This window comes from Micropterus salmoides, unplaced genomic scaffold (assembly GCF_014851395.1).
Source record: "Micropterus salmoides isolate LMB-PRFRI ecotype aquatic unplaced genomic scaffold, ASM1485139v1 Ms_hic_scaffold_8, whole genome shotgun sequence".
Classification (NCBI taxonomy): domain Eukaryota; kingdom Metazoa; phylum Chordata; class Actinopteri; order Centrarchiformes; family Centrarchidae; genus Micropterus; species Micropterus salmoides.
In genome coordinates this window covers 6,373,709-6,395,450 of record NW_024044570.1, presented here as the reverse complement: position 1 = coordinate 6,395,450, position 21,742 = coordinate 6,373,709, and the positions used below count along the sequence as shown (strand labels likewise).

The window sequence follows — 21,742 nt, the reverse complement described above, 5'->3', positions numbered from 1 at the left end:
GGCCAACTTGTTAACACAGAAGAGCTCTCCCCCCGTGCTTATTTTACCCAGACTGACCTCGATCCAACAGATGCCTTTAATTTCTCTTGCTTTGGGATGAGGGTGCAGTGTGCATGAACTAAAAACAACTCAAAGGATCAGCGGTGTGTTTCTGCTAGAGTTCCTCTTTGGCGTCATCATCATTAAGTAATGTCAGATGAAGTGTATTGGTGCAGAGGCGCGATTGGTCCCCTGGTCTTTGGCTGTAGCAGGTGAGGAAATTAAGAAAATGTGCCACAGGGAAGGATAGCTCGACACCAACGCAAGAGGGACCACCAGGAGGATTAGGTTTGGCTGTTTGATATCCAAGCCTGGAAGGCAGCAATGTAATGCTGTTGCCTAATCAAACTATCTGCCCTAGTTGTTTAATGAAAGGTGGCGGGTGAGGGATCACACAGGTCAGCGGAGCCCACACTTGTATGTACATTAACCTCCCCTTCAAAAAAGAATTAATCTGAGTGACAATATGCTCTATAGATTTGATTTAATTTATTGTGTGTCCACATCTGTGAAACTTAGGAGTGATACTTGCTTATCTTCTCTTTCTAAGATATGGATTATATTATTGACAAAATGTTTAAGGTTTGGTTTCACAGGTTAGGGTTAGATTTAATTTTATAATAACTGCCCATCACATGTTTTTCTTCTTTGGATTAGGCAGATTAGTTATTACAATGGCATACTGCTGCCATACAGTTTGTTATTAATGTTCCTTTTGACCGTTGTTTATATAGTCCAATACTGCACAAGTCGTACCAGAATATCCTTGAATGCTTACATTATTTATTTATATGTCTTCTTTTTTTCCTTTCTTCAAATAAACACAAAAGGAAAAATTTTCCACTCTTGCCAATACCACACATGTGCCAACTGCGGTAACTCACAGTTGGCACAATTGGCAAGACACTCCAGGGGACTTCTCTCTACTTTGTTGCCAATGCTTTCATTTTGGCAATTATTGCTTTCCCTCCAGTGCAGTAAATGTAATCTTGACAACCTGACCTGGGGAAATTACTACAATGTAAACCAACAAGCAATGGAAAACTTGTCTTTACTCAAACAAAAGCCAATAATTCAGGAAGTCTATTTCGTGAGGTGGTTTTAAGCTCAGGATCTCCAGAGGTATCATTCTTTCTCCATAAATAATTACATAAATAATTAGATAATAAGTCATTTAGCTGACGCTTTTATCAAAATCAATTTAGAATTGCTATATATGTCAGAGGTCGCACGCCTCTGGAGCAACTAGGGGTCTCAATTCAATTTAATTCAGCTTTATTGGCATGAATGTATAACAATAGTATTGCCAAAGCTACACACCAAAGACAGGTGTCTTGTCCACTGCTCCATCACCACCCGTCACCACCATCCATTACTCCATAAGCTTAGTGAGAATAAGGTCTGGTTGGACAAGATACCCCCCCCTACAGATAGTGACCCATATTGGTCTGACCTTTGCTGAAGTTGGCACTGGCCCCTCTGTCCAGTAGCAGTTTGGCCAGGTCATAATTGGCCACATTGACAGCACACATCAGAGGAGTCCATTCAAAGCCAAGCCTGGTCTCCACGTCGATGCCTGTCCACACCAAAAGGATCAAATTAAGTGAAGCAATGAAAAGATCTGTGCGGTTGTTTGTATTTCGATTATGTGTTGAGAACTGTTCCATCCAATCGACCTCCCACATGGGGTGTGTGTTGCTGCAGACCCAGGGGACTGCAGTGTCGCATGTGGTGCAATCTGGACACGCGACACGTTCAGAGGGGCTCCCCTCTTTCACTAAAATCTGTGAATAAAGTTGTGTTTTTGTAATCAGTGAGGACCGGCCCCCTTGCATGAGGCCCAATATCTTATAATCAGTATTTAAAGCTAACTATAAAGTTGAAATGGATAAAGCTATCCAAGTGAAGTGTTAAGAGAGTACTTGCCATTGTCCAACAGCTGTTTAACTGCCTCAATGTCTCCTTTACTGATGGCTCTTTTCAGCAATGACACATTATCTTCTGCATCTGGTACAACAGCATCCAAACCCTGTGTCAACAGAGCGATGAATCAGGACACAGCAATATAGAAATACAACAATAAATAATAATCACTCCAATATCCCGAATAATGGATTTGTGGGAATGTGTACCAATATATAGCAGACATATTTCCTGCCATTAGCTGTGGGTAGTATTGACAGGTGACTAACCAATTTCTTACTACAAACTAACATAACATTAGTTCTTTATACTGTTTGTGATAACTATAAAGGCACAATTAAAGTAATTAGTTTAGAGTTGTAACTAACAATTGTTTTCAATATCAATATATGAATATTTTCTTGATTCATCCATAAATACTTGATTCTGTAAAATGACAAAACATTGAAATATGACCTTCATAATTTTGCAGAGCCCCAGATGAACCCTTACTTTATAGTTGTGAGACCAAATGTAGCCTAGGTGAATGATTAATTTTGTTTATTTAGTGTTAAGCAATTACCTTAGCACGTAGTAGAGCTACCTGGTTACATTTACCACAGACTTTGACATTATACTTCACTTCGAGTCGAACTTTGCTTCTGCAGCTTCAAACTGCGAGTGACCGTCAAAGGGCGAAAAGGAGCCGCAAAGTGGCGCAAAGTTTACCCTCCTCATGATTTCAACTACAGTTATTGTAGTGTAGCAATTACAAATTAAACTACTTCATCATAATTAGCTTGTGCCATGCCTATGGGGTTTCTCCTGTATCTATATTAACGCAAAATAAGCAGCAGCGCAGAGCGTTAACTTGCTAACTTTACCTAAGTTAAAGATAGCTTGACTTACGTTAGCTACGCTAGCTACTCTACTAGCTAACGTTTTACTTCTAGCAGCATATAACTCGGGTTGAGAAAAGATGAAGAAGGTTTTCTAAAGTTAACCTTGATGCGAGGAGACTTTTTATCCGAACACCCAATGTCCCACTCATCATTGCTGGCGTCGCTCTCATCTCCAGCTGGATAGGCGTAATCCATGAAGCTGCCCATATTTCTGTTAGCAATTAGCTAACGTAACATCACAGCTTGTGACGGACACTGGCGGCGAAAGCGTTTCAAGGTGAGCCGCCTCACTGCAGCCTGTGGGTGGGCGGAGGTTGACATCCAGCCACACCCATCAGACTCTTCCGACTTCGGTGTGTCTGAAGCATAACGTTAGGTTGGAAGATGGACAACAACATGGACGGTAACTTACTACAAAGATGTGTTGGATTCTCATTGTCATCCAAGTATGCTGAAACAGTTTGAGGCTTTCTATTACAAAGTGCTGTTTGTCCCAGAGGTAGGCCTAGTTACTGCACCTGTGCATTAACCTGAATCCACTAAAATATCGCTTATACTGCAAATAAATAATTTGGAAGGTAGACTTTTTATTTTGTAAGGTTTGTAAGTCTGACCCATTTATAAATCATTTACTGTGGTAACTTAAGACCGTCAACCTATCATCCCGGTTTGCCAGCTACACTGGAGCCAATGAATGCATAAAAGTTTAGCCTATATGTGGCTAAATAGATAGTAAAAGTAGCATTTTTTTTTCTGTTTGTTCGACGTTTATGTTTTTTGTCTTGTTTGTACACTCTGGAAAAGCAAGAGGGAACCGGTATGACAGGTGAGTGGTTTGGTGCTCTTGTTTGTTTCCATAAAACATTTAAAATATCTCACTAATGGATTGGCTACCTCACTATTAAACCGACTTAAAAATATTAAGTGCGTAGTTATTTGTGCAAGGTCTTTTGAAAGCTCCTGCAAGCCTAAAGTCCACCAACACAGGTGTTTCCCCATCTGCCTGATTAGACCTTCTGAGGCAAAGTGATTGACATTATCGCTCATAGCTGTTAGTATTGTTGCAACTTGTATTATTCATTTTACATGGAGTTTGTGACTCCCATCATAATGCACTACTTTAAACTGAGCAGGCCTCTATTCATCCAGAATAAGTGAAACCTCTTGTGGTGATGTGGCATGTAATCAGCATACAGCAAGTAACCTGCAAAGCAATTCTTAATCATTCAGTTCTTACATAGGCTCAAATTAGAAGAATGAGATGTGTCTGTCTTTTGGACAAATAAAACCTTATCGGGTTGCAAATTACTTCAAATGTCCAGCAGAGGTCCCTCTTTCCTCTAGGCAGAGGCAAACAACCTTGGCGTCCCTCAGCAATAGTTGAGCAAAATTGCAAGCAACCAACAGTCTGACTTCATCCCTAAGCTCCAGTAGAAAGCTCAGACTCGACTTTATCCTCTTTCTCTCAAACACACAAATAATTGCAGATAATCTTTTAAGAAGCAGGAGAAAGAGACAACTCTGCTAAATTAATTGAATCCCTCTCTGACCCAGCGGATGGTTAGATTTGTGGAGACAAGAAGAACGTGTCCAATTCAGTTTTGGAACAGGTAGCCTATTCATTTTTTTTGTCTCAATTTTATATTCTGTTTTTTTCAGATGTTTTATAGCACTGTTAAGTTTTTTGCATGCTGCCTTTGTAATGCACACAAACATCACTTCTCCTTCCAAGCCAGAGCCTTCCTGCTACTTCCATTTACACACACACACATATATATATATATACACACACAATATTTTGATGCATGTTTGCATTGCAGAATAGTTCAGCAACATTTATCTTATTTCACTTTGAGGGTTACCTTGATCTTTCTTATACCTACTGTCACACGTGTGCACATTTATGTGTGTGTTTTCAGTGAAACTGGCAGAGTCCCAGAATGGCAAGTTCAGTACCACAATACCACACAGTATAGCAGTGTCACTTTCTGTGCAGAGTTTGATCATGTGTCTACTTGAAAGATGAAAATAAACTTTTTATCACTGCTATGCTATAATATATAATAATAAATATCTTGGGCATACAGCTGGAGTAAGGAATCAAGATAGAAGATACTTTACTGTCACATACATGTTGTGAAATTTATTCTCTGCATTTACCCCATCCCTCAAGGGAGCAGTGGGCAGCCGCTCCAGATGTTTTTCAGTGAAGAACCTAACATGATGGTGGGGGAAACCCACGCAGACACGGAGAGAACATGCAAACTCCACATAGAAAGTCTGGGACGATCTGTGTCAGTGAACCCGCGACCTTCTTGATGTGAGGCCACAGTGCTATCCACTGGATCACCGTGCCGCCCCAAAATTACTTCCATGGAGCCGGATTTGGACCGGTGACCTAAGGATGTCTTATGTTTATTCTCTACAGTCCTCCGCTCTACCAACTGAGCTATCAAAGGGGCAATCTCATGACTGTGTAACTACAGCACAGTCTCTATAGCCTGGCTGCCTTGCTGCTTCACAATCAAACAGCTGATAGTGATGAGGAACCAAAATGACCTTAATATATTTGTCTTCCAACAGGTTTACCCAGCCTGTGTCTCACTCTTAAAGTCTCACTCTTAAAGTAACTACAGCAGAAGTGCTGACAGGTGAAATACTCGGGAACTAAAGTATTACAGCATCTTCCCATTTTATCTCTGTTCCTTTATGGAATGTCTGGAGGATTTGATCCTCCCACTCCTGAAACTGTGTGTAGCCTGAAACTGATTTAAAAAAAAAAAGGTATTTTAGATGTCCCAGAACTGATTCTTCTGTTTTATGAATAATAGTGAAGCATCCAAGTGAAATAAGCTCAGCATTCAGAAGTAGTTCAGTAGACCTCCAGCTACTGGGATAATTGACTTTCATGTAGACTTGATGGTAGACCATTTCATGTTTCACTTTACAAATATGTTAACTTTATAAACTTGTGAAAGTGTTTAGGAAACTTTTTTTAGATGAGACATATTTAACATATTGCATTTTATACACTTGGAGCTTTACATACATTTTTACTTTAGGGTATTAAAATCAAAGACAACCATACAAAGAGCTGGTTAAAGAAAATGGGTGTCTCCTGCATTAAAGTTAAGTGGAAGAAAATTATTCCATATTGACCTTTGCACTCCCATTGTTCCTTGCGTTGCTGATGCTGTGTATGGATCAATATCTGTGTGCTGAAGTGGCCTCACCTTTTCAACTTGTTGCCACAATACGCAACCTGAGGCTCTTCGGCTTGGAAATGACGTGTCTACGCAAGATCTAGCGAGCCCATAAAGGATGGACTGTCCTCTCACTGTCATACTTAGGGAGAGGGCAGAAAGAGCGAGTTGGACCACAGAAGACCAGAGAGACTCACTGAGCATAAAGATACTATTCTCGGCTTTGGTGAAGAAGACTAAACAGTTAGCGGGGGTGCACAGTGGAGGATAAGACAGGAGAGCACCCACTCTGTGGGAAAGGAGCCACTCAGGGGACACACAAATGTAAGCGACGCGCACGGAAACTACTCAGGTGAAGAGAGAAACCAAACTGGCGGCGCACTTAGGATGCAGAAGTCACCAGTGGAAGATGCAAACTTCTTCTCCAAATATTTCTTCTGGTAAGACATGTTTCGTCTGCATCCTCTTGTTTGAGAAGCTGGGGTTGTCAAGGGAATATCTTTCAAGAAATCGCACGAGTGTAATTTAAATCATATAGTGATGGCGGGTGAGACATTTTATATTGTCTGTAATGAATGAGTGCTGCACTTGTTCCAATTCTCTTCTGTTTTAGCGTGTTTGGAGGTTCAGAGAGAACTCTGGGAGGCAGGTGAGACAGGGTACAGGGTGTTTTTTGTTTCTAAAAAACCTTTGAAATAAAAATGGTTTTCTGAATGACAAGCGTCAAAATCGTTAGGAAGTAGGTAGAGCCGTCCTACTGTTCTGTTTTATTTTACAAAACTATTTCACTGTAAATGTTCCAGTGTTGCGGTGGTTGTTCACTTAGTCCATGCGTAAATTGTGCACCTGTCAGTTTAAAACCGTGCGCAAAATTTGAGTTGTGCTCCGATTAGGTATGTTCTAGAAAACGTTGTCGGGTGGGCGCAGACGCCCATGGGGGTTTGCTAAGTCCTCAAGTTGGAGCGTGTGAAGAATCGTTCACATTAAGTAGCTTAAACATAATTATTAATGACAGTACCGTTACAGTTGGGATTTAATGCGTCCTTGCTGAATATTGAAACCACATATTGAATGTGGTTTCAATACTTGAGATTTTTTTTATGACAATTTGAATAACCTCCTAAAATCATAATACATTATGAGTTCGTTTAAGGTGCACTGACATGTCTCCTTTCCACACACTAATGAGGGGTCCTAAAGAAGGAAGCTGACCAAAAAAGTCAGATGATGTAAACTGTTGTATGTCACCTTGCGGGGACAACCTGTCTTCATTGATTGGCAAACATCTGACTTTATCTCCCTTCTCTATCATTAGTCTGACTGTGAAACCTCTGGGATTACTTTCTGTTTATTACAACTAACACCAGTTTATCTTAAAGCTTCCAGACACTCCAACACTTGCTTTTTTTTAACTCTCAAAACTAATACATTTAAAATAATCTATCAAATATCTTCACCTAATTATAAAATGTATATGTGTTTAATATTCTAAATGTACAAGTGTCTTTCAGCAGTAGACAGACAGTTTCAGCTAGTGTTCAAATGCACTTTGAGTACATGCAATACAAATTGGTTTTGTGCCAATCTTTGTACATATTGGAGTATATCTACCTGTTGGCACACTCTCAAGTGTGCATGCTTTTTTGCCATGGTGTCCTTGCTAGGTGATGATGATACCCACCAATCCTTCTACTCTGTGGTTTTCTTGCAGTTGGATGTCACCACTGTTGAGGAAGGGCTTCAGAAAGAAGTTGGAGTTGACAGATGTGTACAAGGCTCCTTCCTTTGATCTCGCAGACAACCTCTCTGAGAGACTCGAAAGGTCTGTGCAGTTTAAGTTTGTGTGCCTGACTCTGTTGTATGTTTTTGTTTTCAACATTTGCATCTCAACATACTGACTAGCAAAGTCATGCTGTAGCCCAGGCCCACAAAGAAATTTGGATTATGGGAGAGTAGATCAGAGTTAGTCTTCTCCCATACTGCCACATGATTAGCTAATTGAGGTATCGTGTTATGGCTTCTTACAGTCTTTGGCATGATATATAAAGAAGCCTTGTTTTTGATGAATTATCAAGCAAGCTGTCTGGCATGTGACAAAATACAACCAAAGGTGCCAGCCACATTGCTTAAGGGTTGTATTTTTCTGTGGAGTGTGGAATGATGCATTGCCCAATATATAAGTAAATCAAATTTGACTGATATGTAAGAGGGACTCTTTCTCTCACTTTATTTGCCTTTATCACTCCCCCTTCACTGTCTCCTCACTGTTTTCTGAAATTAAATGAACCTTGCATTTGCTTTAATCTTTTCTCTCTTTCTCATCTATGTGATTATCAGTCGTTTTATTCTCTGCCGCCTTCACCACCAGGACACCTTTAACTCTCATTAAATGTGTTTACTCTTCACAATATTGGCTGATCATTAAAAATCTGGAAAAATAAATCATGTACATTTAAGGTTTTTAAATCAATTGTTTCTTTAGCCCAGTCATGGCCATGAAAATAATTTAGTGTTTTATACCCCATTTTTATCTCCCCCTATTTGAAATGGCATATTAAAAATTCTAATTCTGCCCTCCCTGTGGTCTTTTGTCCATCATTATGTTTCTGTCTTCCATTTGTCCCTTTCTATTCTTTCTCCTCTCCCTCTTTTCTTGTATTCTTCTCATAGCACTGAGCAAATGCAAATCTGTGGCAGAATTTAATATTCTTAAAAAATAAAAGTGGTTAGATGTTGACCCAAATATTCAACACTCCTGTCTGTCTTTTTTTTTTTTACCTTCCCTAACAACCACAGCAGTGTCCCACATTGGCCCTGCCTCTTGGTTACCCAGGGGCCAGCGTCACACTGAATGGTGCCAACAAGCCGGTTAATGTACATGGGTGTTAAAAACTCGACCTTTAGAAAGGGCCTAGTGCCCACCGGGTGATAAATGAGCAGTGGTGGGTGATTTGGCTTTCATTATTCCGATCAGGCAAACTGTGAAGGCTTCTGGGAATGTGAACTTTACCTTCCTTTAAAACATGCTGTGTACCATCAGTCCCTTCATCTCCCACTCAGTACAGTTTAAGTGAATGAGCCAATAGAAAGGGTTTCATTATGCTGCAATAGCTGACAAACGCATCAAAAGAAAGGAATAGAATAGAGAATGGACAAAACACAATTCTTTTAAAATACATTTTAAACAAAATTTTAAAAAATGTAAAATAATCATTTATGTGGATATGTTGATTTGAAAGATCAATGTAGTGTGGTTGTGGGAGGTGCTGCCGGAGTATGGTGTGAGGGGGTCTCTTTTAAGGGATATCCAATCCCTGTATATCCAAAGCTGGAGCTGTGTAAAGATTCTCTGCAGTAAGTCGGACTCGTTCCAGGTGAGGGTTTGGCCTTGTGATGATTTTCATGGAAGGATATTGAGGTGTAGTCTGGGTGGGGAAGGGATGCAGTTTGGTGAACTGGGGATCTCGTCACTGCTTTTTGCCGATGATGTGGTCCTGATGGGATCATCGGTCCATGACCTTCAGCACTCACTGGATCGGTTTGCAATAGAGTATGAAGTGACAGGGATGACTCCGGGTGGGGAATTAGTCCTTACTCCAAGTGAGGGTGAGAGTTCAACTACCTCGTTCAACTACTTCTTCGCTATTGAGTGGACAATGGAAGATTTACTGTAAATTGATTGATTTTACAATAGAAGAGAATCAGAGCAGCGGGGGCGATATTGCGTACATTCTACCGCACTGTTGTGACGAAAAGAGCTGAGCCGGAAGTCAAAGCTCTTGATCCACCGGCCAATTTCCGTTCCTGCACTCACCTATGGTCATGAATGCTGTTTCATGGGTGAGAAGCCAAGTCATCCATGAGGAACTCCATCCATGAGGACAGCCGCTGCTCCTTTGCGTCAAAAGGTGCCTGTTGAAGTAATTCGGGCATCTGGTATGGATTCCCCCTGGGCAACTCCCTATGGAGGTGTGCTAGGCATGTCCAGCTGGGAGGAGGCCTCAGGGAAGACCCAGCACTAGATGGCCTGACTCTATCTCCACACAGGTCTGGGGACGCCTTGGTATCCCCTGCTGGAGATGCTGCCCCTGCGACACAACACCAGAAAAACGGTTGATGAATGGATATTTTGAAACCTTGGTATTATTACAATAAACAAATAAACTGACCTGCATGATGACATATGGAAGGGACTTTTTTGTGTGTAGTTTCTAACTCAGCTGGTTCGAACCCAGTAGCATCTTGTTGAAAGGCTACATTGAGCCACCAAAACTCAATTCAATTTTATTTATATAGCGCCAAATCACAACAACAGTTATCTCTGAGCGCTTTTCATAAAAGAGCAGGTCTAGACCGTACTCTGTGATGATATTTACAGAAACCCAACAGTTCCCACCAAGAGTAGCACTAGGCAAGAGAGGCAAGGAAAAACTATACCAACAATCCAACGAAGGTTAAAATCAAGGGCAACTGGACTTGGTTGAAGATACTGGAAGACGTTTCGTCCCTCATCCAAAGGACTTCTTCAGTTCTGACTGACTGGCAGGGAAACTTAGCTATTTAACCTCAGTGGGGTCGTTATCCCGGGTCATCGATACCGCTGGTTCGTTAGTGTTCCTTGTTTCTGTGACGACAGTCGTTACAGTCGTTAAGACTACCTGTGGCCAAGACTGAACGACCATCGTTGGTATCTTCACCTGAGGTCAATAGGTTACGTTTGTTGAGTTTCCTGGGAAGTGATGAAAGGACAGTCAGTCAGAACTGAAGAAGTCCTTTGGATGAGTGACAAAACGTCTTCCAGTATCTTCAACTAAGTCCAGTTGCACTTGACTTTAACCTTCGTTGGATAACTATGACCTGGATGACTGAGAATCTTCATAGACATATACCAACAATATCCTTCAGATATTCACCTCTGTTCAGGGATGGACTGATCATCTTTAACTCTCCTGATATCAGTACCTCAACTCAGTATGTTATCGGAGTAGTAATGATCTAATTTAATCTGTGTTTGTGGTGTATATATACTCATACCAATGCTCCTTTCAATTTGAATATCTCACTATCTGTGTGGCACTAAAAACTGATTTGGCAGCCGGCCTTGACTGAATCAATGTAACAGAAAACAAAAACTGTGAATTTTAATGGCATTGGTGAGGAAACCGTATTTAATGTGGATTAGTCATGTCATGGTCATACATTTAGTGGGGTCAGTATCAGTACTGAAACCGATCAGGCGGATGAAGTCAATGCATCCTTACCTCAGTAAGTCTGCAAACTGACAATCAATATACTTTTTTTCAAAACTAACTGTACTTCTATTTGTATTCAACCTAACCCTCTGTTTTTAGGGCTAAGTGTAGAGACCACTGTTATGTAACTTTAATTTTATCTGCCTCAAGGGGTGCGGGGGGGGGTCACAACTTCAGGTTACAGTATCAATACCTATGATAGGGATACACTTTGTCTTCTTACTCTGTTTTTATTACTTTCTTCCTTATTGGTCACCCCTCTTTCCTTTTCCTTCTTTGTTCATCCTTTCTCTTCTCCCCTTTTTCTCGCATCACTCACCGTTGAACTGGTCAGCCAGATCACCACGGTTATAAATGACCCTCAGAAAACAATGCAGCTACTTACCGTCGCTGTATCTGCTTGCCAGGGCAGTTGTGGGAAGATAATTTAACAGTGTTGTGACAAGGGCAACAAACCTTACAGCTACAATAGGTATTATCCAAAAATATATTCAGAAAAATCTTTAAAACTTGTAAAAACTGACGACGTTGATGTTTGACATACCAAGAGTTTTGTTTTCACTATCAAACAAAAGACTATTTGCCCAAATTAAATTCCACCAACTGCTAAAAAAACTTTTAATTAGTAGATAAATAAACAATAAAAAAAATACATGCGTTACAGCTCGTTCAGTGACTGAATCACCAGCCAAAGTTGAGAAAGGACACTGGAAATCTGGTTTGTTGCCAAAGTAATAGTAGACAAATAGAAAAGCCACAGTCAAACTTTGCTGGCATTTGGCTGGTGGATGTGTTATTCTCCCACCCTGCCTGCACTGCTTTTTAACTGTGTTGTAACTCTGTCCTCCCTGCAGAGAATGGGACCGAGAGGTGGTGTCAGCCAAGAACAAGCCCAGGCTGATGAGAGCGCTGGCCCGCTGCTTCCTCGGCCCCTTCGCCTTCTTTGGTGTCCTCCTATACCTCGGAGTGAGTTTGTCAGTTTGTCATCTCTGCAGGAAGCAGATGTGACATAACTCGACTTAGGAAGTGTTGTGTCAACTCTGCCATAATGGATATCATGCCATTGTGTTACAGATGCAAAGTCGTCATTCTTATGCTCTTTTCAATGTGATGTTAGCTTTGTTTATTTTGTGGATAGAATACACTTAAAGTTTGAAACCATAGACTGCAGGAAAAACATGTGTCCACACAGATTTCTGAAGGGATGTTTTAAATGTTTCTTTGCAACTTGCTAAGTCAGAATATCCAAATCTGGTCCAATGTGACAAAGGTTACGTGTAGCTTGGCAATAAGCAATCGCCACCCACCTTCAAGCAAACATGTCCCAAACTATCCTTTATGGAACCATTTTAAAAAAACATCTTCACCAACATAACACACATTTGAAATGTTAACATTAGTTATTGAAACACATTATTTAGAAGATTAATTGATTAAAAGTTTAGCAGATAAAATGTGAGACATATTGAGAATCATCATTACTTCCTGGAGCCTAAATTGGTGTCTTCATATTGCTTACTAGACCAAAAATAAAAAAACAAACAAAAGTAAATAAATCATCAAATTTAATACTGTAACCAGAAACATTTTGGTATTTTATTTTTAAGCAGCATGTTTGTTTCTCTTATCATGGATTAGAAAGTTTAGGATTCCATTGTTTAAATGCAGCACAGGATACGTATCCATCCTAACTAACAATAAAATTATGGTCATTACCAAATAGCTTTGTTATTTTCCAATTAAAAATGCTCAAAGAAACTGAAATTATTTAAGTAAACAACAGAAAATACAGCATTCCCACAGTTTCTACCAGTCATGGTCACACGCTGCTGTTTCACGACCAGCTCCACCTGAATGTGTGTGTACCTGTTAACAGTGATGGAGTAGAAATGCCCCATAGAGCTTCAGTCATGATATGACTCACAAAAATCACAAGCATGTCGCACCATAGTGTCGCAAACCATCTCACTGTCCCGAACTTATGGGAAGGTGGTGACAGCAGCCGTTGGCTGTTAGTACAGTAGGAGGTGGTTGTCATGACATCAAGAATGCCTGTTAGATGTTAAAGAGCCTGTGTAGGAAAACCAAAAGAGTTTCTGGTTGTCGATGTTCTTAAATATTTCAAGAATATTGGTTATGAGATTGGGCATATATTTTCTTCATGTACTACTGCATTGAATTCTATGAAATAAATTTGATGCTGGTATAAATTTTCATGCACAACAGAATCAATATATAGATTAGGAAAAAATTAGGATTATGCCTTATACCTTGGCAGAAGTATGCAGTAGTGCTATTTCGAAGCTAGTTTTGACTCCTAAAAGTTAGACATTTTAACTTAATAATCCTTAACATCCTAAAAATATTAATAAATGATGAAAATATAGGAGGAAATCATGTATCCCATTGCCAGGAGCTGCTGACTCTGTTCTGACTGGCTGCATTGTTTTTATTGTAGAGTAGATCAAATCAGTGTATTTCTTCCCTTATTGTCCCATCTCTTGGCGTAGGAGGCTTCCAAGACCGTGCAGCCTCAGCTGCTGGGTCGCATCATCGGCTCATTTGACCCTGTCCATGTAGAGGAGCGGGACCAGGGATACTTCCTGGCCCTGGGCCTATGCCTCCTCTTCATAGCCCGCTTCCTCTTGCTGCAACCTGCCATCTTTGGCCTGCATCATCTGGGCATGCAGATCCGCATTGCCCTTTTCAGTCTTATATACAAGAAGGTAAAGCGAGAACAGTGTATTCATGTAACTCAGACTGTTGTTTCTTTCTTTGTGTCCGTAATCTTATTTCATTATATTTTAATTTGCGACAATAAGTACAATATTTGCCTCTATAAAATTGTAGACTTCAAGTGTAAAGTCTCCTTAAACTTGTAACCAGTGGCACTGTGGGCCTTTTTCCCTTATTGCACATGAATCGAACACTCGCTACTAAAAATCACTGCTCTAACAACCAGTTGTTGGTTCAAAACACCCCTGGTGAGAAGATAGTAAGACAGTTGTGTGTTAATTTTGCCAGCTTTTATTGCTATTGTTTATAAGTTCAGACAGAATGATCAGCTTAATGCTTCCCCCTTGTTTAGCATGTGTGAACATTCCCAGAAATCTTCTTAGTCCAGAGGTGGCAATCCATAAGCAGCTGTGTGGGGCCTGGCCGCCTGGTGTCAAAGCATGGCCACACATCACCGGCTTCCTCTTAACTATTTCACTTTCTCCCTTGGTGCGTAAAGTGACCCTTGACCTTTGACTTTTTTCAGACCCTAAAGCTGTCCAGTCGAGTTTTGGATAAGATCAGCACTGGTCAGCTGGTCAGTCTGATGTCCGCCCACCTCAACAAGCTGGATGAGGTTAGAAAATCTAAGCATTATGTTTACTTACATATACTGTAAACTGGAGCAGTGTTGTCTTTCCACTTTACTCTCCAATAAACCTTTAATCTTTGTCATCTCTGACAGTTTAGATACTCCTAAAGCCAAATGTACTGGTCATTCACTGGCTGGCTGATTTGCCAGCTACAAGGAAGGCAGATCTCTTGCTGTGTATTAAATTATCTTCCACAAGAATGAAAAACTTTCAGTTTAAAACCAGTGATGGATGAAAATGTTCTAACTAATGGTGAAATGAAGCAGAAATGGAATCCTCAACACATGTTGATTTATGAATACAACACTTTTGAAGTTAACTTTTGAATACAATGTGAATTGTATCCCATTGTTTGGGTACAAAAATCAAGTCACAAGTCAAAGGAACAATGCAGTAGTTTTCCACTTAAAAGTAACTGGTAGAAAGTTCATGTTTCCACAGGCAGAATGAGGGGAAAATAGGATTGACATTTCACACCCTCACTGAGTCTGTTTAACTACCCAACACAGAGCTATGTGCTCTTCATACTGAGGGACAATTAGAGGACAATAGATGTGAAACAATACACACATATACAAACATAATCTGACAATTAGGGACTCAGTGTTGAAAACACATTTGTGATTATGTGAGGCAACAGAGGTGGATAGTGTGTGTGCGTTCGTGTGTTTGTAGACTGAACTCAGTCTTACCTTTAGGTCTCACTGAGGCGTTGAATGTGGAAACACTCAGCAACCTGCTTTGAGACAATTATCACCTGACTTGGATGTGGCTTGGCCCATGCACCACTGTCCTTGTAATCTGATTGTGTGTGACTGTGTGTTTTCTTTGAGTAGATTCCTCGGTAAGTGAGTGGATGAAAGGGAGCTCATTGAAGTGAGAACTGAGTGTTTCTCACCTACAGTACAGCTGATGTTCAGCACACTGTTGACTAGATGAAAGTAGATTCCTCAAAACAAAAGTTTATTGTTTGTTGGATACATTCCCTCCTTTTTCTATCTTTCATTATTATTTGCCCCCTGCTTTTGTGCTTGCATATTTTTCACTCTGTCTTGCGTTCAGTCATTGTAAAAAATCATTCATTCTTTCTGCTGCACTGAAAATATTAAATACACAATGTGTAGGGGACGGGGAGTTTTACAGAAAAAGTAATCAACCAATTTTTACACGTTATCAATTACACTTTGTGTGCCGTGTATGTTAATTTCAGAGCTTGGGTCTGGCCCACTTTGTATGGATCACCCCCCTGCAGTGTATACTGTGTGTGGGTCTGATCTGGGAGCTGATCGAGGTGAACAGCTTGTGCGCACTGGCAGCTCTGACTCTGCTGGGCCTCATCCAGGCCTGGCTGTCCCAGAAGATGGGACCTCACCGGTAGGAAAACACTACCACACTTTTATACACTTATACTGTATATTATAAAACATATATCACTATCAGATATTACAACATTACATACATTTGTAATTGTTCCATGCCCTCATGTCTTGCACTATATGTATTTTGCTGCTCTCAGAAGATTTTAAAAGATTTAATGCATTTATCAGTCTTTTTTTCTGTGATTACCACTTTGTAAATTGTCTAAAAAGTTGTTACATACATAAATACATTTTATACTGTTACTTTTATATTCACATACTGCACAGATTTTATTAGTATACCTCACATATACAGTACTTTGAATAAATGTGTGAACACATCATGTACAAACTGTATACAGTACAGGTGCATGTCTAGCTGCATGTTGATATCCATGTTTATGCTTTTGTGTATGCATGGACTCAGGCTTTACTCTCCGTGCCCATGGTGACCACATGAAATGCTAACTGTGTACGTGCCTGCCTGTGCATCTGCATATACATGTCTCTGTGTTTACATACAGAAATCTGCTTCTATGCACGTATAATGCTGCTCTAAGTTAGTAATGTAAAACTGTGTCCTGTAAATAGGGTGAAGCGAGGAGGGATGATCAGTCGTCGCTTGGCTCTCACCACAGAGATTGTGGAGAACATCCATTCTGTGAAAGCGTACGGTTGGGAGGAGGTGATGGAGACCATCATCAAGAACATCAGGCAGTAAGACACCAAAACACAATAACTTTATCACAAAAGGAAAAGTTTAAGGCTACTTTAAAAGTAGTGTTGAAAGAAGGAAACTTTGAATTGAAGCAGCATCGCTCTGGTGGTCATACATAAGCTTGCATGCAGTAAACAGCTCCTAATCTTTTAAATTGTCCATCTCTCCAGTATCTTTTTTTTATATACTACATGTTTATTGATGATATCATAGATGCACTGTAATAAACGGAACTGAGCAAGAAAAATAAATAAGTGACAAAGAGTCAGCGGACAATCACACTCAAAGCTTTGACCGTACAGTAGAAATGGAATCAACCTGGTGCTAAAATTGAGAGATAGATGTTAAAACATGTGGTTAACCAGTGGTACGACACTGACGTCACTGGTGGCTGTGTGACCCAGAATCAGGATCACTGTAATTGGCAAGTACAATAAACGTACAGGAAAGAGTTTTGGTATCATGGTGCAGAAATATTTTGATAACTATTAAAGCACTAAGCCACATTTATCTAATACAGTAATAGAGTCATGAAAAACTGACACATGGTTAACTAAAATGCCTTTCTGGGTGTTGGTTGCTCTTTGAAAACAAAAGACAATTACTGAAATTCTCAGACATCAGGCATTACATCTGTGTGATGTTTCTGAAATCAGTAGTATGATAGAATAATAGCTTTTTCTCTGATATAAATTAAAATATTATAAAAATCCCAGTATACTTCTTTAATTCAACAGATCAGCTAAACTAATTTTTGCCAGGTCCATGAAAGTTTGTCTGCTAGATTAAATATAAATTAAAACTGTATTGTACCAGTACTATATACGTGTAACTTAATTTAAGTCATTCCATCTTCTCCTTTCATATTGTCCCATTTCACTTCTCTCCTCAGGGACGAGATGACGCTGACGAGGAAGATCGGTTCTCTGCGTTACTTCTACAGCGCCTCGTATTTCTTTTCCGCCATCTTGGTCATCGTGGCTGCCATCTTGCCGCATGCACTCACTAAAGGCATCATCCTGCGTCGTATCTTCACCACAGCCTCCTACTGCATGGTGCTAAGAATGACCCTGACCCGCCAGCTGCCAGGATCCATCCAGATGTGGTACGACACGCTGGCACTGGTCAAAAAGATCGAGGTGTGTTCGGATCCTGGCGGTGAGACGTGCACGTCTGCTAGAAATGTCAAGGCCATTAAATCTCAAAATATCCAATTTGGTGTTGGCCTTCAACAGCTTTGAGCAGTACATATTAATTACCATTATATGTAATACTAATGTACCTGCCTGTGTTATCACCAGGAATTCTTGATGAAGGAAGAATACAGAGTGCTGGAGTACAACCTGACCACCACGGAACTGGAGCTGGTTAACGTGTCTGCATCCTGGGACGAGGTCTGTTCATCTCTGTGTGTCGAAATTAAATGTGATACTATATCAGTCATTGGACATTTATAGTACTATATGTTTAGTGGTGTGTAGTCAAACTCTGATATTCAGTGTGAATGCAAATCTCAATGTGGCTTGACCAGTTTTCTTATCTATACTCAGTTACACTGATGATAAATAATTGGTTAATTATTAGATGTTTAAATAGAAAATGATATGGGGTATTTTCACAGCATAACACAGATGGATTGAGTATTTAAATCATACAACAAATAAACCACATTTAAATCATTTTATTAATCATAATTGAATGTAATCAAAACATTGCCATCGCTTAAAATTTCAAAATTGTCCCTGCTGGACTTTTTATTCAAAATATTGCCAACAAAATTTCAAACCACACTTCTGGAGAACTTGCAGGCTTTCCTGGATAACATAACATGCACGTTGCTGAAAACAACGATGGAAAAAGGGATTTTAACCTACAAATGCAGTATCAAGAAGAAAATACAGGCTGATTGGATCTGTTGACAACAGAAGGCTTACTGTTCTTTCTGTAAGTGCCATGGTCACATCATGAACTCTGATGACGATTGCTCAGGTTGCAGCACAGTGTTGAAATCTACTGAAAACCTGCTGAAAACAGAGAATTGCTAAGATAAGAAATTTTTAATGTTGATTAATCAGCAGTTTGAGTGAGAATGATCCAGGTAAATAGGTAAATAAGGTTTATGGGTACTGTTTTTAATAGATGGATGTGTACGTGTGACAGACAGCAGATCCTCGTATCTAGTAAACTTGACAAAATGACAAAATTGGAGCCTGAACTGATTCCAATATTTATCTATTTAGTTGTGTGTCTTTAATGCCTAGAAAAGAAGAGTGGAGATTGTAGATTAAATCTATATCGCACCTATCACTATGTCAACCACTAAGTAAGACATGTCAGTAAAGCAAAGCCAAAGTTATGTTTAAGGTAGATTAGACACCGTGATGCCATTAGAGACTGTAGTTTGTCCACCTGAGAGCCCCGTCAAGTATCAAAAAGAAAGAACGAAGATGGAAGACATATCTATAGAAGTATTGGCCTGTAGTATTAGCCCGGTATTATATATATTAGCCTAGTACATTTTCTCTAAGAGAGCAAGGCATGTTTAAAGAAGTTAAAACTCCCACAACCCCTAAATCCACCATGCATTACAGGTATAATAGTTAATTCTTCACCATCACTGGGAGTGGATAGTATAATCTTATCTATAGGCAGAGGCTGTAAACTTAGTCTAACAGGTGTGATTCATTGTCCACCCAATACCGTGAGAAAACAAAATGTGTTTTTTTTCCCGTCACTTTGCATAATTAATTATCCCAGTGTCGTCACCTAACTTTGCCTGTGCTGGGAACGCTCTGAATCTCCCTTTGAGTTTCAGAGTTGTGTTCATCACCTAATTCCCAGATTCTCCTCTTGCCTTCTCCTCTTCCTGGAATGTGCCATTCGCAGATGAATGGGGGGGGTGTTTCCTTTCTTTACTGCTGACAGCATGTACGTCAGTTCATTTGAATAAGAATCGCACAGAAAAACCTATACAAACCACAGCGAGTCCTGGCATTAGAGGATTGGTGACCCATAAAATGTCACAGGGGTTAATGAGTAATCCGGCGAGTCAAGCAAAGTTCCCCTTTTCTAACAGTGAGATGTGTCACCCATTAATTTTCATAGAGGTGCTGACAGATGAGGTGAAATAAGGGCATTGTGGAGTCTTCTTCTGTATTTGGAGAATCTCTTGTTTCTCGCAGTTTGGCCTGGTCTCACTGTCTGAAAGCAAGACGGACACACTCACTCAGCCATGAAGCAGGCAGTTATGTAAATATAAATCAAGGACATGCCATATACACAAAATGATAAATACTTAAGCATGGTATAGTACAGTGTTTTTAAGTATACCATCTTTGGTGTTCGTTCAGTCCATACAAAACAGTTAAGATCTTTTGACCTTTTTTTTGCAGGGCATTGGTGAGCTGTTTGAGAAGATCAAACAGGAGAACAAAGCAAATGGACACCTGAACGGTGACGCCGGCCTCTTTTTCACTAACCTCTACGTCACACCTGTTCTCAAAAACATCAGCCTGTACCTAGAGAAGGGCAAGATGCTGGCTGTGGCTGGATCCACTGGCTCAGGGAAGGTAAGTCAAAGAAATCACCTCATTTAAATGAAATTTTGGTAAGAGTGTTTATAGAGACTACGCCAAACCTGCAAGTGCTACTGAATCCATCTGTTTGGTCAACCTGCAAGGCACTGAAACCCTACACGCTGACTCGTTGCAGGTTAATGTAAGAGCAACATCTTTAGAATAAAATTGTAGTAGAATAAAGTGTTTTTCCCAATTTCCTGCAGAGCTCCCTGCTCATGATGATCTTGGGAGAGTTGGTGCCATCGGAGGGCAAAATCAGACACAGTGGTCGCATCTCCTTCTCACCGCAGACTGCCTGGATCATGCCGGGGACGATTCGAGACAACATCCTGTTTGGCCTGACCTATGACGAGTACCGCTACACCTCTGTCATCAAGGCCTGCCAGCTGGAGGAGGTACCTTTCCTTGATCACATTATTCCTTCTTATTCTCTCCCTTTTTCTTCTGTTCTACAAATAAAGGGAATTTCTGTTGGTATGTTCGACCATGATGAAGCAAACTACACAGAAAATTTGTTCCTCTCTCACCTGAATACATTAAAACATTGAATATAACAAGGGTTTTTGCTCACTCTCTGTTTTTAAGGTAGTAGGTCAATCTCAAACACTTCTGCAGCAAAATCTGCCAAGCAATCTTTATTATGTCAATGTCATTATGGTTATGGAGCTTCAAACACATATTTTTCAACATGTGAACATAAATACCCATATTTTAGTGGCATTTGGAACATACTGAACATACAGGTAGACCACATGTGTGTTCAAAACACACAAACCACTAGATAGTGTTGTCAATGAAAAAAGTACAAACACAGGCACACGTGTCAATGAACAGGGAATATTTGAGTCACTGTAAATCAGTGACACAGAACAGCAACATTTATTTCTCTGAAAATGCCATTCGATATTACTGAAGTTATAAAAAAAAACTTGTGTTTTATAATAGTTTTCTCTCGTAAATTCAGATTTGCCAGTTTCCTTCTCAAGTGCTTTAATTGTCTTTCATTGAACTGATGCTCTCTGCTCAGCTGTCTGTTTGGAGTCTCTGCAAGGCGTCAAGAAGGTTCAGGTTTCCCCAGTCCACATTTACACCCATTAAGTCCCTCGCAACACACAAAGACACACATGGTTGCACTTTCTCTGTCTCTGACATTGACACACACTCGAGCTCTCATAAGCCTCAGTGTTGAGTGACGGCCCCTCAGCAGAATAATGTCTCCTCTGTCGCTATGGAAGTCTCTCGTTATGTCACTGAGATGGAAAATGAGCTTCTGGGTTCCCAGTGATAGATGTTACAACACAGACTAGCTGAATGGACAAACCATCAGATCTGTGGTCTTACTAGGCTTGTGTTTCAGTATTTAACTTAAATATCCAATAAATGTTACATTGATAAGCTGGAAAAATATGACTCTTAGATGGT

General features: G+C 40.1%; 2 protein-coding genes across 2 annotated transcripts in view; one reads left to right on the top strand and one right to left on the bottom strand.

Annotated features, from left to right (window-relative positions):
• asz1 (ankyrin repeat, SAM and basic leucine zipper domain containing 1) overlaps window positions 1-3,091 on the bottom strand; it is a 34,495-nt gene extending 31,404 nt beyond the window's left edge. The window contains exons 1-3 of the mRNA XM_038706380.1: window positions 2,946-3,091; window positions 1,966-2,068; window positions 1,493-1,615 (exon numbers count right to left, since the gene is read on the bottom strand). Coding sequence (XP_038562308.1) covers window positions 1,493-1,615; window positions 1,966-2,068; window positions 2,946-3,050 — 331 coding nt within the window. The 5' untranslated portion in view covers window positions 3,051-3,091. The remainder of the gene's footprint in view (window positions 1-1,492; window positions 1,616-1,965; window positions 2,069-2,945) is intronic.
• A 2,370-nt stretch (window positions 3,092-5,461) lies between these two features.
• Window positions 5,462-21,742, top strand: part of cftr (CF transmembrane conductance regulator) — a 36,145-nt gene continuing 19,864 nt past the window's right edge. Inside the window, exons 1-11 of the mRNA XM_038706372.1 lie at window positions 5,462-6,486; window positions 7,758-7,868; window positions 12,153-12,264; window positions 13,809-14,024; window positions 14,561-14,650; window positions 15,877-16,040; window positions 16,616-16,741; window positions 17,635-17,881; window positions 18,044-18,136; window positions 20,135-20,311; window positions 20,524-20,715. Coding sequence (XP_038562300.1) covers window positions 6,434-6,486; window positions 7,758-7,868; window positions 12,153-12,264; window positions 13,809-14,024; window positions 14,561-14,650; window positions 15,877-16,040; window positions 16,616-16,741; window positions 17,635-17,881; window positions 18,044-18,136; window positions 20,135-20,311; window positions 20,524-20,715 — 1,581 coding nt within the window. The 5' untranslated portion in view covers window positions 5,462-6,433. The remainder of the gene's footprint in view (window positions 6,487-7,757; window positions 7,869-12,152; window positions 12,265-13,808; window positions 14,025-14,560; window positions 14,651-15,876; window positions 16,041-16,615; window positions 16,742-17,634; window positions 17,882-18,043; window positions 18,137-20,134; window positions 20,312-20,523; window positions 20,716-21,742) is intronic.